At 38.6% G+C, this 15,674-nt stretch overlaps 1 protein-coding gene across 11 annotated transcripts in view; it reads right to left on the bottom strand.

Annotated features, from left to right (window-relative positions):
* Nucleotides 1-15,674, bottom strand: part of atp2b3b (ATPase plasma membrane Ca2+ transporting 3b) — a 44,512-nt gene that overhangs the window by 5,309 nt on the left and 23,529 nt on the right. For 4 of the 11 annotated variants that reach the window (XM_026920493.3, XM_026920494.3, XM_026920495.3 and 1 more), the window contains 6 exons: nt 15,477-15,583; nt 13,929-14,120; nt 13,328-13,541; nt 12,838-13,049; nt 12,579-12,686; nt 10,689-10,871 (listed from right to left, as the gene is read on the bottom strand). In XM_026920493.3, the coding sequence (XP_026776294.1) occupies nt 10,689-10,871; nt 12,579-12,686; nt 12,838-13,049; nt 13,328-13,541; nt 13,929-14,120; nt 15,477-15,583 (1,016 nt within the window). Of the gene's footprint in view, nt 1-880; nt 2,791-4,078; nt 4,233-10,688; nt 10,872-12,578; nt 12,687-12,837; nt 13,050-13,327; nt 13,542-13,928; nt 14,121-15,476; nt 15,584-15,674 lie in introns of those variants that run through there. The other 7 variants (XM_026920497.3, XM_026920499.3, XM_026920501.3 and 4 more) reach the window with 4 other exon arrangements.

Genomic DNA, 15,674 nt, shown 5'->3' with positions numbered 1-15,674 from the left:
TGGAATGCAATGGGCTTTATGAATTGTATAAGTAATATGGTGTCTTACAGTCTAATTAGTAGACATCAGTATGTGATTGGCTACACTGTGATCTCACTGATTTCAATAATTCTAAAAATTCAATTCTAAAAATTTTCACCCTGTTAGACCCTAGTGTCCTAGTGTAATTTCTTGCCAATCCATGTGCTTGAAACTAACTGCTGTGACAGGAGCACTGTCATGCTGCCTAATAAACATTAGCTTAGCAGCTAAGCATCCGAATCCTTGGTTAGTGGCTAAGCCTTTGAATCAGCACCAACAGATTGCTGACTTTGTACAGTACAATATGGCTGTCAATGTAATCAACATAATTGTTTTCGTTCAGGACTTTGAGCCAATGTGAAGCATGCTAAATAGTAGTGGATCATTCTGCATGGTGGTGTGGAGCGGTTCATTCAAGGAGAGTGACTGCGAGAGAGGAAGAGAAAGAGAGAGCAGAGAATCTTTTGACATGCATCAGTGCAGACAAGTGCAGAAGTGTGAAAAGAGGAGTTGATACATTTCACTGCAAGCTGAATAATCAGGAGAAGAGTGGAGCTACAGGAGCCAAAATGAAACCAACACACACAGTGACGTGCTTAGTCCAGTGCAGCTGTGTCATTCTGTTACAGAAGCAAAAGAAAAGTGCATAAAGAAAACCAAAGGAAAGAGAGTGCATGATGATATGCAGCCAGTCTCATGCTGTAAGGACAAATAAAACGAAGCAGTAGGACATATACACACGCATTGCTGATGTATATAACGTTTAAAGATGAGAAGATTTAAGAGCACATTCCTTTGCTGTGGCCAGCGGCTGGTGCAGCCCACCTCTCCCACCCCTCATCCCCAGTCAGAAACTCACCCAGCAAAGGAAAAGAGGCTAAATGAACCAGAAAGAAACAAAGATTCAAACAACAGAAAACAACAACCAAACAACCAAACAGGAAGAAAAGGTCAAGCATTTGGTTAAGTGCTTATCTGTTTTTCCAAAGAGCCTGTTTGTTAGCAAGAAAAAAAGACCTCCTGCAAATCTTGAACAATTTGAATATTGTTCTCGTTTTGTTGTTTTCTTTTTGCTCTTTGTTTTGTGTTCTTTATTTTTGCATGGATACAGGTAAACGTTCGAGTATAATGCCCACAGTAGAGGAATGGAGGAAAGCAAAAAATTGGGTGTTAAATGATATTCTGTCTTTGCTCTGGATGTTAGCATGCCAGATTAGAGTCCACTGTCTCCCCACGCTGTCCTTCAAAGAAAAAATGCTTGATGGAAAAACTCGATCATTAAAAAAAATAAAACAAATCAAAATATGCTCCATTCAATAAATCTTTTTTTTCTCCCAATGATGTTCTGCAAATCATTTGCAGCTAAATAAGGGTCACTGAAGCGAAAACAGAGTGAGTAGAAGCAGAGGAGAAGAAATGCTTAAAGAAGCTGTGATGGAAACTGAGGGTTAATGAGGATGACCTGTTAAATCAATGACCTCACATCCTGATGATCTTATAAATTCATGTCAAGTCCAGGTAAACTCCTGAACTTGCATTCTGAGAGTTGAGATCATCAGCATGACTTCAAGGTCTATAAGTTGCCCTAATGAAGGGTTAGTCGACCTTTACTTCATCAGTGAACCAATGAACGTAACAAATTAGTTATGGTTCCAATGGAAATCCACATGATTTTGACCATGAAGATGTTAATTGAAAAAGAAATTCTTAAATAATTCTCACTCTTATTAACGCATTAAGACAAAGATGAAAAGGCCAGATTTACTGCAAGTAACCAAAGCTTCAAGCAACAGGAAAAGCTTTTATAACTCATGTTCAGTTATAAACATTTCCCAATGAAAACCCTCCTCAGCACATATACAGTGATTGACAGAGTGTATGTGCATTTAGCAGTGGACTGTTACCATACACGGTAAATGTTTGAACAAATGAGAGCGCTAACAGGCAAGAAGTAAACATGAATATCCATCAGTGGCAGTGTCCTCTGGGTCACAGTGTAAGCATGTAGTACAAAACCCCGTATGAAAACAAACATGATTTAGAGATCTATACAATCTATATATGAACATCTTTATAAAATAACTTCCCTATTTCATGCTATTAACTATACATTGACATTAGCACAGCAAGAAATTTCTCACATTTATAAATGACCTAGTGCTTTTCTAATTGAGGATGGGGCCTGAAAAAAATTTGTTAGCATATAGTGACATCTACTTGCAAATCTTCATGTAGCCAGAAGAAAAAGAACAGGTGAGTGACTGAGGTGACTTAAGAGCCAGGCACTTAGAGCATGAGAATGGGAGTCTTACACTGAATCGTGGACATGAGAGGACACTCACGCACTCGCGCACACACACGCAAATCAAGATGAAATGGGATGGGACACATACACAGCATGAAGTGATATAGCATGTGGTAACACACAGAACAGACAGCTGTGGGGTATGAGGCGAGGAAATTTCTAACCTGCTACCAAAGTCAAGACATGCAAACAAAGGAGAGATGATGGGAGAAAGCTAAAATAAAAATGGAAAAGCTAAAAGCACCTCATTGTTTGAGAAGCTTTCCGAATTCATTTTTAACACTATAATGTAACTCATGAAAATAAATCTCAGGCATAACAATCACTAATCAAGTGGTATTTAACTATTTCCTGTTATAACTATAGATGTTGTATAAGTCTATACAAATATTTAGAATGTATTTCATATTTATATAAAAATGATCATCTTAATATTCCTGAAAGAGGACTTGGAGTAGAACAGCCTATAGAAAAAGATAGAAGACAGGAAAAAGAACAATCATAAAGGAGCAATGAACCAATGGTATAGAGCAAGCGAGAGAGAGAGAGAGAGAGAGAGAGAGAAAGAGAGAGAGAAATAGATTAAGAGCTGACGGATGGATCTGTGGAAGTAAGAAGTACAGAGATGTTAGGAGACGCTTTCACAAAATTTCAAACTGATGAACCACAACCTGCATTATTTAAAATAACCATGAGAAAAAAGAGAAAGAGAGATAGAGATCAGAACCTTATAGGGCTTATACTCGAAGGTTTACCCCTTGCACAGGGCCGGAGCAACTCCCCACACTTTTGTATGTTTAATTACCGGAAAAGCTTTTGGGTTTTAGCTTTGTGCCACAGAAAACCACGCTTGACAACAGAAGCCTCCCGAAAAAAAAGAAGAAGGGGCTGCCATGTTCTCTCTGCACTTCCTCAAATCGTTAATATATAATTTTCTCCTCTGAGAGCAGGAACAGTGGTTGTGCTACATGATCAGACGACAGCAGAATTCCTTACCAAATTTTATGGTGTTCCATTTCTATGCACCATCATTCTAGAGGCAGAAATATGTGCTCTAATGTACACAAAACTTTGTAAAACTTTGGGGAAGTATAGACTGGGATGGCTATTTGAGCTACTGTTCCATTATGAATGATTACATATAGCTCTGAAGTGGATGCTGGAATCTGCATGTAACCCAACCCTAAGAGGGAAACTCTAAACTGCAAACATCTCCACATCAGAGGAGCCAACGAGGCACATAACAGAGTGCATTGATGCTGTTAAGTGCTCTGATTGAATGAAAGCAAAGAGACAGAGAGAGACAGAGTGAGAGAGAGAGAATGGCTTACTTGGCCCATCCAGAGGATACAGAAAACAAAACCAAGCCTAACAAACAAGGAAAACCAAACAGCAAGAGGAGAGGACCAATACAGCAAGACGGAGGGGTGGGAGGGACACGCAAACAGCACTCCACACAATTACACAGCCCAGCTTGCAAAGAGCCACTCACAGAAACCACAATAACCACTTTCCAATAAAAAAACAGTAGATATACAGTACATGATATACACTGCACAAGTGCAATGTGTGTATGTGGGCAAGCAGGCGTGCTGCAGAGTGTTTCTGAAACATTTATTGTGTGTTTGCCAGTGTAACTCTGTCAACAGTTAGAGGTGTGAGATGTGTGTGTCTGTCTCTGTGTATAATGTGTCAGTGTTTCTATGTATAAATTGTGTGTTATGTCTGTCACAGGGAAAGCGGGGGACTCACTCCCAGGGGCGGCGCTTGCATTGGCAGTGGAGAGAACTACATGAGTGGGGGTAGAAATATTGGTTACGTCATGGAGCTGGCTGAGCACAGAGGAGCGCCGTCTCACTGCACCCTGAAATGAACCACTCCTCTTGAATGTACTCACTACCTCCATCTGCAGGAGAGAGAGAGAACCATAACACACACATATACTTCAGAGAGAAAAGGACAGAGCAAGAGGAGAAATCCAGGAGGAGAATATATTTGTGGTAACACTGTACCAAGTGAAAATTGTTATGGCATACAAAATTGTACCGCTCTTAGCCATTTGGACATTTACACCTAAGCAGCTTAAAATTACAGGCACAAACATTCTTCAGTGTAAGCATCAGTATAAGAACACACTTTCAAGTCCATCTGAACATATGCTGCGACTGTGTCAATCAATTCTGCGAATAGGAGCACTATTTGGTTTTTTGGGCATCTGGTTAAGACTGCAGGTGTGCATCAGGTCTGGAATCACACATGATATAACAAAAAAGTAGCACAAGAAGGTGGTTTTTACTTTCATGAGGAGCCGAGCAAGCAGTCACATATGAAGCTTGCATGACAAAGACCACGTTCACATTAACATGAGTCGCTGCAAAATGAATTTACAGTGTTCGTTTATTCATTCTTAATAACTGCCTGGTCAGTGTCACTTTGATTTAAATTAGGCTTTTAGTTTGTTTGTATTTTGCAAAACAGAACCAAGTAAATTCATAAGACAATACTGTGGACAAGTACAAACAAAAATAATAACTGCGTAAGCGGGATTGAGAGAAATGATGAACTCCAGTGTAGCAGAGGTTGAGAAATTGTCAGAGCCAGAATTCATAGACTATACTGACAGTGCTGACAGTTTCTCCAGTGTTTTCGTGTTAAGATTAGGGTTCATATTTAATTGGGAAAAAAATAATAATAAACAAGCAAACCTTCCAGTTTTGGCCATGTCCACCTCGGATTTAAATCAGAATACAGATATGGATATGTGGAGCATTTAACAGATACAGTGTCAATGCATTACACACCTATTATGTATAAAACTGCAGAGGCTGTGTGTGAACATCTAGTGTCACGCTAAAACAATACAATAGTAGAAAGTGGTAACTGGATGTCTGTCTATTAAGGACCAGTGCATGTAGATGCTTAAAGTACACACTTTAAGACATAGTCTCTAGCCTTACATAACAAATTCCCCAAATGAATGAGTTTTAGACTACAACAATTATCAATTCACCCTTCAAATAAACAAAGGCAGGAATTGTGGTAAAACCACTTCTACACCTGCAGGGGAATCAGTGCTCCATTAATCTGATTATCTCTTTCAGAAGCGCAGTGATGACGGCTGGGGTGTACACTCTTTGCTTCAGCCACCCTTGAATTAAAGCCTTGATCAAATTCAGCTGACTGATGATATGAGTCTTGCTGCTGTAATGTGTGCCGTGTTTTGCCAACTCTATGTCGGGTGAGGAGAGGATCGATGCAAATCTTGTAAGGGGCTTTGTTAGCACTTCTGTGGTTGCTACCCCTATGTTACATTCTGCAGTCTTCATCCATCATATTCATGTATATGTGCGTTTTAGTAAGTACAGCAATAAATGAGTAACAGTGTAAGTGTTAGCAATCCCTAAAGACTGGGTGTGTCTGTAAGAGTGAATATGTGTGTTCATGGTTCTGAAAGTCCCTTTCTCTCTCAGACGTATGGTCAGTAATACACAACAACTTTACAACTATGAGTAATTATGTTAAGAAGGACACAACGTTCCACACATCCTCTCAGACCTGTAGTCCACAGGCAATTTAAATAAGGTGCTATTGATTTTAACATTGTGCACCTACTTTTAGTTCTGTGTGTAAAACATTTAGGAAATTCTAACGGCTCCAATAATTGCATAATTATCATATACAGTGTCATTTCATAATGTGCTTGTTATTTGAATAGTGGGCTTGATTAGTAAAATACATTGGTACTAAAGGGGTCCAGAGAAGTTTTGTTCCCTGGCTTCAAAATATTTGAGAAGCTCCAATCTATAGAGTAGGATCAAAAATTCAGTTTTAATTTCATAACTTATATTATTTTCATATATACAGTCCACTCTGAAAGTACTGGAATGCCCTGGCCAATTCTTTTGTTTTTGCTATACAATGAAGACATTTGAGTTTGAGATCAAAAGATGAATATGAGATGATAGATCAGAATTTCAGCTTTCATTTCCTTATATTTACATCTAGATGTGTTAAACAACTTAGAACATGGCACCTTTAGTGGCAGACCACCCAGTTTTTAGGTAAGTAAATTAAAGTAAATAACACTTAATATTTGTCTGCATATTCCCTACTTGCAATAACAGCATCAAGCTGGCAGTCCACTGACATCACCAAACTGTTGCATTCTTCTTTTGTGATGCTTTTCCAGGCTTGTACTGCAGCTTCTCCCTTCAGTCTCCTCTTCAGGAGATGAAGTGCATGCTCAATTGGGTTCAAAAAGGTCAAAAAGGTCTGGTGATTGATTTGGCCAGTCTAAAACCTTCCATTTTTCCCCCTGATGAAGTCCTTTGTTGTGTTGGCAGTGTGTTTTGGGTCATCGTCTTGCTGCATGATGAAGTTCCTCCCAATTAGATTGGATGCATTTCTCTGTAAATTGGCAGACAGAATGTTTCTGTAGACTTCTGAATTAATTCTGCTGCTACCATCATAAGTTACATCATCAATAAAGATTCATGAGTCCATTCCAGAAGCAGCCATGCAAGTCCAAGCCATGACACTACCTCCACCATGCTCGCACCTCCACACGATGACCACACGACAAGCTTGTATGTTTTGGATCATGAGCAGATCCTTTCTTTTTACATCACTTTAGCAGAGGTTAATCTTGGTTCTGAAACTTTTGTGGCTCATCTCTGTATTTCTTTGCAAATTCCAATCTAACCTTCTGATTCTTACTGCCGAGTGGTTTGCATCTTGTGGTATGGCCTTTATATTTCTGCTCTTGAAGTCTTCTTTGAATGGTGGATTGTGATACTGTCACCCCTGCCCTGTGGAGGTTGTTGGTGATGTCATTGACTGTTTTTGGGTTTTTCTTCACAGCTCTCACAATGTTTCTGTCATCAACTGCTGTTGTTGTCCTTGGCAGACATGTTCAATGTCTGGTTGTTAGTATACCAGTGGTTTCTTTCTTTTTCAGGACATTCCAATTTGTTGTATTGGCTATGCCCAATGCTTGATTTTTGCTCTGATTTTCCATCTTTTCTCAGCTTTAAAATGGCTTGCTTTTCTCCCATAGACAGCTATCTGATCTTCATGTTGGCTTATTTTTTTAACAACAAATGCAGTCTTCACAGGTGAAACCCAGAGCAGACATTCATCAAACCAAGAGGAGACAATCAGAGCTATTAATTGTTTAAAAAAATCAATCTAACAGGGTACACCTTGGGCAAAAGAAACACTTGTCAGTCATATATACCAGTATTTTTGATCACTTGAAAAATGGGTGGGTTCAAACATAAAGTGCCATGTTCTATGTTGTTTAACACATCTAGATGTAAATGTCAAGAAAGTGAATCTGAAATTCTGATCTATCGTCTCATATTGATCTTTTGATCTCAAACCTAAATGTCTAATGTATAGCAAAAACAAAAGAATTGGCCTTATTAAAGTTATGTTAAGGCCAGGGAAATGCTAATGCGTAACAAGATCATACAAAGATCAGCAAAGAGGATCATACTGAGTCAATACTAGCTGTTGGTTAACGAGTGTGTTTGTAGGAAACATGTATTGCACCCTCAGTAAGTATTCACCCCCTTGAACTTGAAAGTTCATCTTGAAACTTGTTGTAGTGTGTTACAACCTGGAATTGACTTAACTGGGATTTTTACCATTTGATTTACTACATAATATGTCTAACATATATATATATATATATATATATATATATATATATATATATATATATATATATATATATATTTTATATATCAATATATTTAGGACTGGTAAATTATCTGTATTTAGGACTGGTAAATTATCTTTTCCCTGCTAATGAAAAGCATTCCTACAGTATGATGCTATAACCACCATGCTACAATGTGGGGAAGTGTTCTTAGGGAACTGAACATTGTTTGGTTTCTGCCAAAAGTAACATTTTGTGCTGAGGATGCTGTTTGTTTAGCTAAGCTTCCTGACAAACTCTGGGGCCTTCCAGGAACAGGTGTATTTATACTGAGATCACATGATACTTTAAGTACAAACAGATTGACTCCATTCAGCTAATTACAGTATGTGACTTCTGATAGCCACATGGTTGAACCACAACTAATTTATAGGTTTCACAGCAAAGGGGTGACCACGTACACAATCACAACTTTTACAGTTTTTATTTTAAATTAATTTTTTAAAATTATATTGATTTTTCCCTCCACTTCAATATTATGGACTACTCTGTGTAGATTCATGACATATAATCCCAAATAAGTGCATTTCAGTTACATGTTGTATCACTACAAAATGTGGAAAAGTTCAAAGGGGTGAATACTTATACTAGGCACTGCATATTTGCATTTGAATAAACTATATAGCAGCACAGCAAGTCGAAAAAAAAAATAAAGCAGATTGTGTGCCTTTAGGATATTTACTTATAGTTCAGCCTTCTTAAACAAATAAACTGGTTAATTTTAATTTGTAAATGTCTTCTAGAACTGTGGTGGGGTAAGAATATCATTTCACCATGCATAAAGACAAATTGTGACAATTATCATAATTTTTAGGTTTGCTAACAGAGTGCCAATCAACAGCAGTGCAGCAGTTTTAAAAAAACTAAAAAATCAGGACTACAAAAAATATTTGTATACATTTCAGAAACCAATATTTCAGAAAACTGCATTGTGCTGCAGTTTATCACAATATCAATATTAAAGTGTCATATAATATAAAATACTGTCATATTCTAGAAAGTATCAGCTAAGAAAATTTCTTTTTTCATTTTTGATAATCAGTGTAAATAAAAGCACATCACCAGGTCCAAACTTACAGTGCTCCCTCTTGGAACCACTAGTTCCACTGTAGTTACTGAATAATTCATAGTAAGTATGGCATAATATGCTTTATGATGAATAATTGAACAATAAGGGACTTTAAGGAGTTAATGTTCTCATACTATTGGACCCCACTGTTCATCCTCCCTAAGTCTGCAGATCCTTTGTGAGCTGCAGTCTACGAATACTTAAGAAGTCTACACACATTTTTACAGGGCTCTACATCCTGTCAACACTCTCAGTGCTGCAGTCTATGCATCCTTTTTGGATTCCCCTATCAGCAGTCACACCAGCTCACTTTCTATGCTTCACTCAGCCTATTATCCAGGTCCGGTAAACCACACACTGCCTACATGGATGCCAATTTAACAACCTTACTCTGCAAAGTTTAAGCTAAGAGCCCACACACATCATCACACATCTCCTCATAGTGTCTTCAGGGGAACAGACAGAGCTCTTCAAAGCTCTTCTGCTGTGCTCAGCTGTCTCTTTCCTACCTGTTCTATTACTGGTTTACGAGACAGAGAGAAGGGAAAAGCACTGCTCCAACAGTGAGAGCACATTCAATATAACACACACACACACACACACACACACACACACACACCTCTGCATATACATACACAGCTATGACACCAAAGAGAACCTGGATATCCCAGATGACAATCAAGCATTAATTAAGCATCAGTCAGTTAGCATTGGTCATATAGGTGACCTGCCTTACACAAAAGTGGATTTACTGCTGTATATTAAAAAACCCTGTATAAGAAACACTATTTTGTTTGGTAAAAGAAGAGAGTGACTATTATAATAAAATAAAGTGAAAGCAGTGAGGTAAATTAATAGAGAGAGAGGAAAAAAAGACATAGTTTTGAAATCAGATGACGTAAGTGTGGGAACCCTTACAGTGGACGCTGAGGCAGAGCCAAGTGTGAGGAACTTAGGAAAAAGAACCTCTTACACATCATCATGCATCATGTTTACAAGGATAATTAATATAATAATAAAAAACCTTCCTACAATGTTAGTATTGTTTATTGTCCCTCCATACTTATTCCATAAAAGTTCCATGATAGGTGTTAAAATGTTAAACACTTAAAATCCAATAATATGGAGATAAAAAGCCCTTATTGTTAAAATAAAGAAGAGCAGTACAAGGACGCTCCACAGACTCCGACTGGATGGACCCTGTAGCACAGAGGCAAAGGTAAAACTCAGCAATAAAGGCCTCTAAAGGACTTCAGTTACAAAATAAAGTGACAGATATGAGAAGAAATTTTATAGATCACTGTCAGAGAACTCTATACTTTTAGTAAAGGGCCCCAAAGAGAACAGAACAAAGACAGACAGAGGTAAGGATGAGCTGATGTTTTGCTGACTCTTAGAAAGCATCTAGAGAGAAAGGAGAGAGGTAGACAGAGCAAAATAAAATAAAACAATATTCTTTGACAATGATGATATTCTACTTTCTGTGAATACCAAAGCAACTAGGACTACTAACACTACTTCTACCAGTGAGAGGGGTCAGGGCAGAGGGGCTAAGGGCGCACACACAGCACCTGAGTCTGGATGCGGTTGAGGCCTCTGAACCAGAGGATCTGGCCTCTGCGCAGCTCTCTTTCAGCATGGTCAATCTCCTCCTCATCCTCAGCCAACTCATCCTCAGTCATCTCATCTGTGCCTGGCCCTGTACCTGCTTCTTTCAGACACTTCAGGTGACTGGTGGGCACTGTGGCAATGACCTGGAGCACAGAGAGAGATGCTGACAAAAATGGGTGGATAAAGATGACTGTATGTTTAAATATATATGTACTACTAAGCCAAATGGTTTTAAGTTATCATTCATCAAATGTTAATACTATAATAACTGTTACTTGTTATTAATTAGTTGCTACTTAATATTCTTTCCTAGTCAGAGTTCAGGAATATTAATTAAAAATGTAGGCAAAGCAATTTTATTTGGGAAATCCTTGTATGAAGTCGAAATATATGTAAAGATACATTATTTGCTTCATATTTTGAAACTGTTGTCCACGTATAGTATATACAATCACCACCCAGTGTAAAAAAATTGACCATATATATATATATATATATATATATATATATATATATATATATATATACACACAGTCCCCTCTGAAAGTATTGAAATGGCAAGGCCAATTCTTTTGAAGACATTTGGGTTTGGGATCAAAAGATGAGCATGAGATGATAGATCAGAACGTCAGTTTTCATTTCCTGATATTTACATCTAGATGTGTTAAACAACTTAGAACATGACCACTCAATTTTTAGGTGAGCAAAAGTATAGGAACAGATAGGCTTAAAGCAAATAACACTTTACATAATATTTTGTAGCATATCCCTTGCTTGCAATAACTGCATCAAGCTGGAGACCCACTGACATCAGCAAACAGTTCCGTTCTTCTTTTGTAATGCTTTTCCAGGCTTGTACTGCATCTTTCAGTTGTTGTTTGTTTTGGGGGGTTTCTCCCTTCAGTCTCCTCTTCACGAGATGAAATGCATGCTCAGTTGGATAGTGTCTGGTGACTGACTTGGCCAGTCTAAAAAGTTCCACTTTTTTCCCCTGATGAAGTCCTTTCTTGTGTTGGCAGTTTGTTTTGGGTCACTGTCTTGCTGCAAGTTCCTCCCAATTAGACTGGATGTGATACCTTGTGATACCTTCACCCCTGCCCTGTGGAAGGTGATGTCACTGACTGTTGTTGTTGGGTTTTTCTTTGCTCTCACGATGTTTCTGTCATCAACTGCTGTTGTTTTCCTTGGCCAACTTGTTTGACGTCTGGTTGTTAGTTTGACATCTGGTTGTTCTGGTTGTTGTCTGGTTATTCTGATCTATTGTCTCATATTCATCTTTTGATCTCAAAAGAATTGGCCTTGTTGTTCCAATAATTTTGGAGGGGACCAGTGGATGTCAAACTGGTCGACAGCATTATCAGCTGTACAACAAGCAACTGCAGCATCAAAACAATCTGCATAATGACATAAAGATCATGAGTCTTGGTAAATGACGTAAAGGTTATGGGTCAGATATTGAGTGTGCATGCCCAGCATGCCATTTCTGTGTTTCATTGTGAACAGGAAATATTTTCTACAAATGGCCTGAAAAAACTAGCATGGCTGAAATATTAAAAACATCATTTTCAAATTTATCTATAGACTAGATCTTGTACTTACACTTAAACTATAATCCTCTATGAGTTATGCCTTGTCTTGGCTACTGCTTTCAGTAAAGAACAATTTTTTCAATAAGAACTCTTTTTTTTACATATAGAAAGTGAAACTTTATCTATTTTTATATTTTGAACTAGAATTTATCTATTGGCTCGGTCTGTTTATAGAACCTGTTTTTTGAAGGCATGATGCATAATAAAGTGCTTCATACTTGATTCAATTCATGAACTTTTTTCTATGCTCCCTCTCCTCACCTGACCCCACAGGAGCTCTCCAACTCCGACAAAGAGGCACCACAGCCACTGCTCCATGTTGAGAGGGGCACAGCTAAAGGGCTTTCCCCCAAACTGCACTATAACGATCTGCACAGTGAACAACAAATCACAGGTCATACATCACTAAGAATGAAAGCCTTGTACTAACTTCCCCCTATGTATATCACAGCCAAGGCACAATCAGAGCCAGTAACACTACACTTTCATTCTTATTGTTTAAGGGTACTAAGTGTGGGACCTGCACGCCGAAGGTGCCCAGCACGATGCTGCAGAAGATAGGGTTGCCAAAGATGCCATCAAACACATTCCTCTCTCCATGGATCTTGCGAGCATTGATCTCATTGAAGAGCTGCATGAGGACGAAGGTGTTGAAGATGATTGTGTAGTGCTCTGAGGGAGGCGAGTGCAGTGGAGCATTGCGCCCGCTGTCAATGTTAAAGATCTTTTCTCCTGCACAGAATGAGAGGCACAGGAGATTGGGGTCAAAGTTGGAACTAAAATCAGAAACCAGTATCTGGTGACCTGTGGTTGTTTAATCTTCTGTAATTCAATCTTATATTCACACTAACACCTAGGATTCAGCTTGTACATTTTCATAAATATTGTTTCGATTCCTAATAACTGAGATAATAGCAAAATAAAGGTATTTTAAAATAAAATTATACTGTGTTGATCAATGGGACTTAGTAGTTGATTATTCCATACTCATCTCAAAACTTATATCTTACCAACAAACAGCAGAGTGAAGATGATAACAAGCTGATAGACACCATGCCCCAGGATGTTCTTCATCATGGTGAGGGAGATGAGGGGGTTGTTACGGCCATAGGGTTTTCTCAATAGCAAGGCTTCAGTGGGCGGCTCAGTGGCCAGAGCAAGCGACGCAAATGTGTCCATAATCAGGTTCACCCATAGCATCTGCACCGCTTTCAGAGGAGAGTCCTAAATAAACATATAAACAAATAGTAACGGTAATGTTCATAAATAAATGCAATTTTCTGCCTTGGAGTTCCAATGATCATTATAGGAGGTGTAGGAGAAAGTTTAATGCACAGTACTAACAACCTCCAGCAGGGGGATCAGCACACAGGCTAATTGGAGCATGCCGTTCCCACAATCCCCTGCCTGTCAGCGAGGTGCATTGCAGTAGGTTCTACTAACCTGCTACAGAGCTAAATACTGATCTAGCACAAGCTCTCCACACTTACCACAGCAATGCAGTCAATGGCTTAGCTTCTAAATTTCATTCTGAAAAGAATCAAAGTTGGTGCATGCATATGTTTGTGTATAAAAAATATAAAGTGTGTGTGCAGTATGTTCGTGTATTACCTGTGTAATACAGGCTCCAGTGAAGGCCACTATAACAGCCACCACATTGACAGTAAGCTGAAACTGCAGGAATTTTGAGATGCTGTCATAGACATTTCGCCCCCACATGACTGCCTTCACAATGCTAGTGAAATTATCATCAGTCAGGATGATATCCGAGGCCTCTTTAGCTACATCAGTTCCAGCTATGCCCTGAGAAAGAAAGCGAAAGAGAGTCAGAAAGAGACAATGGGAGGGAGAGAGCGACAGAGAGAAAGATACAGAACACAGAAAGAGAAAGGGAGTTAATACTTGTGCCACAAAGCAAATTTCCTACAAGTTGGACAAATTTGGACATTTTGTGCAATAAATAACAAACAACAAATATATAGACATTATTTTTGTTACATTCATTATTAGGAATGCAGCGATACCATTTCTCCCCCACACTGACTATGAGTACAAGTACATGTTTTTGGTACTCAATACTGATACCTTCTTAAAGAGTAACCTACTTAGTATGAAGCACTTGGGGTGTCATGGAACATTCTATTAAGCTCTGAATGCACAGAGCAGTACCAATGAGCGTGGTCATTAAAAATGAGCACATGTCTCAGTGCTCAGTGCTGGCAGAACTGAAGTGCTCACTCTCATGTGTGAAACTTTCTCTGCATGCTCACTTCACTGCTCCATGCTCGCAAATACATTTGTGTGTGGCATCTTGCATTCATTTATAATGACCACACTCACTGATACTGCTCTGTACACTGAGGTCAGCCACCCTCACGCTTTCTATTAAATATATTGTTTAAACACCACAAGATGTTGTTCAGGTTACTTGTATTATCAGGTTACTTGTATTATAGGATGATGCTGTAGTACCTCTTCTTGACATTTTCACAGAGCACAGTTTGCAGTCTGTTTTGGTTGTTTTAACACCATTAATCATGAAATATATCCAGATCGCTGTAATTTTTTTTGTCATCGCTTAACTGGTGCGACAACATACACTAGCCTTATATCATATAGTTTCATGTGGTATTGGATGATACTATCAGAGCATTTTTTACAAGTACAAGTATGAGCAAATGAGCATAGTCAACGCCTGATACCAGTATTGGTACTGATGCATCTCTATTCATTTTCATGGACTGCAACACAGGCACTACAGTGCAAAATCCTTATAAGCAGTTGCCCAAAAACAACAGTCATGACCATAAATAAAAACAGAATGCTGCCAGTATACAAGTTGGTTGCCATATGGGGTCACAACCATATGAATTACTTATTGCCAGACATTGGATATGTATATGTATAGAACAAAACAAAACAACAGAAAAAAAACAAGAGAAAAAAGCATAGAGAAGTAGTTTTGGTGCAGTAGGGCCTGCTGGGAGATCACTGACACAGTACGGTAGAAAACATGGATTTTCTCTGTTATAATTAGTCGCAAAACACAGAGGACTCTCTTTAAACAGAGCAGTGAGGGATAAATGCATTAAACAATGGCTAGACAAAAAGAATGGTAGAAGGCTAGATAGAGGAAAACTGTAAAATAGTTGCACTCACCATGGCAAAGCCGACATCAGCTTTCTTAAGAGCCGGTCCATCATTGGTCCCATCACCAGTGACAGCCACTACTTGCCTCTGCTCCATCACAGTGCTGTCAATGATGCCTGCAGATTATCAGCAAAGCTTAACCACTAAACCTGAATACCCACTATATAACTAACTCCTAGTATAGCTTGATGAAACTGATACATATTT

This window comes from Pangasianodon hypophthalmus, chromosome 16 (genome assembly GCF_027358585.1).
Source record: "Pangasianodon hypophthalmus isolate fPanHyp1 chromosome 16, fPanHyp1.pri, whole genome shotgun sequence".
NCBI classification, from domain to species: Eukaryota; Metazoa; Chordata; class Actinopteri; order Siluriformes; family Pangasiidae; genus Pangasianodon; species Pangasianodon hypophthalmus.
The sequence above is the reverse complement of the archived record's forward strand: the minus strand, read 5'-3'. Positions and strand labels throughout refer to the sequence as shown.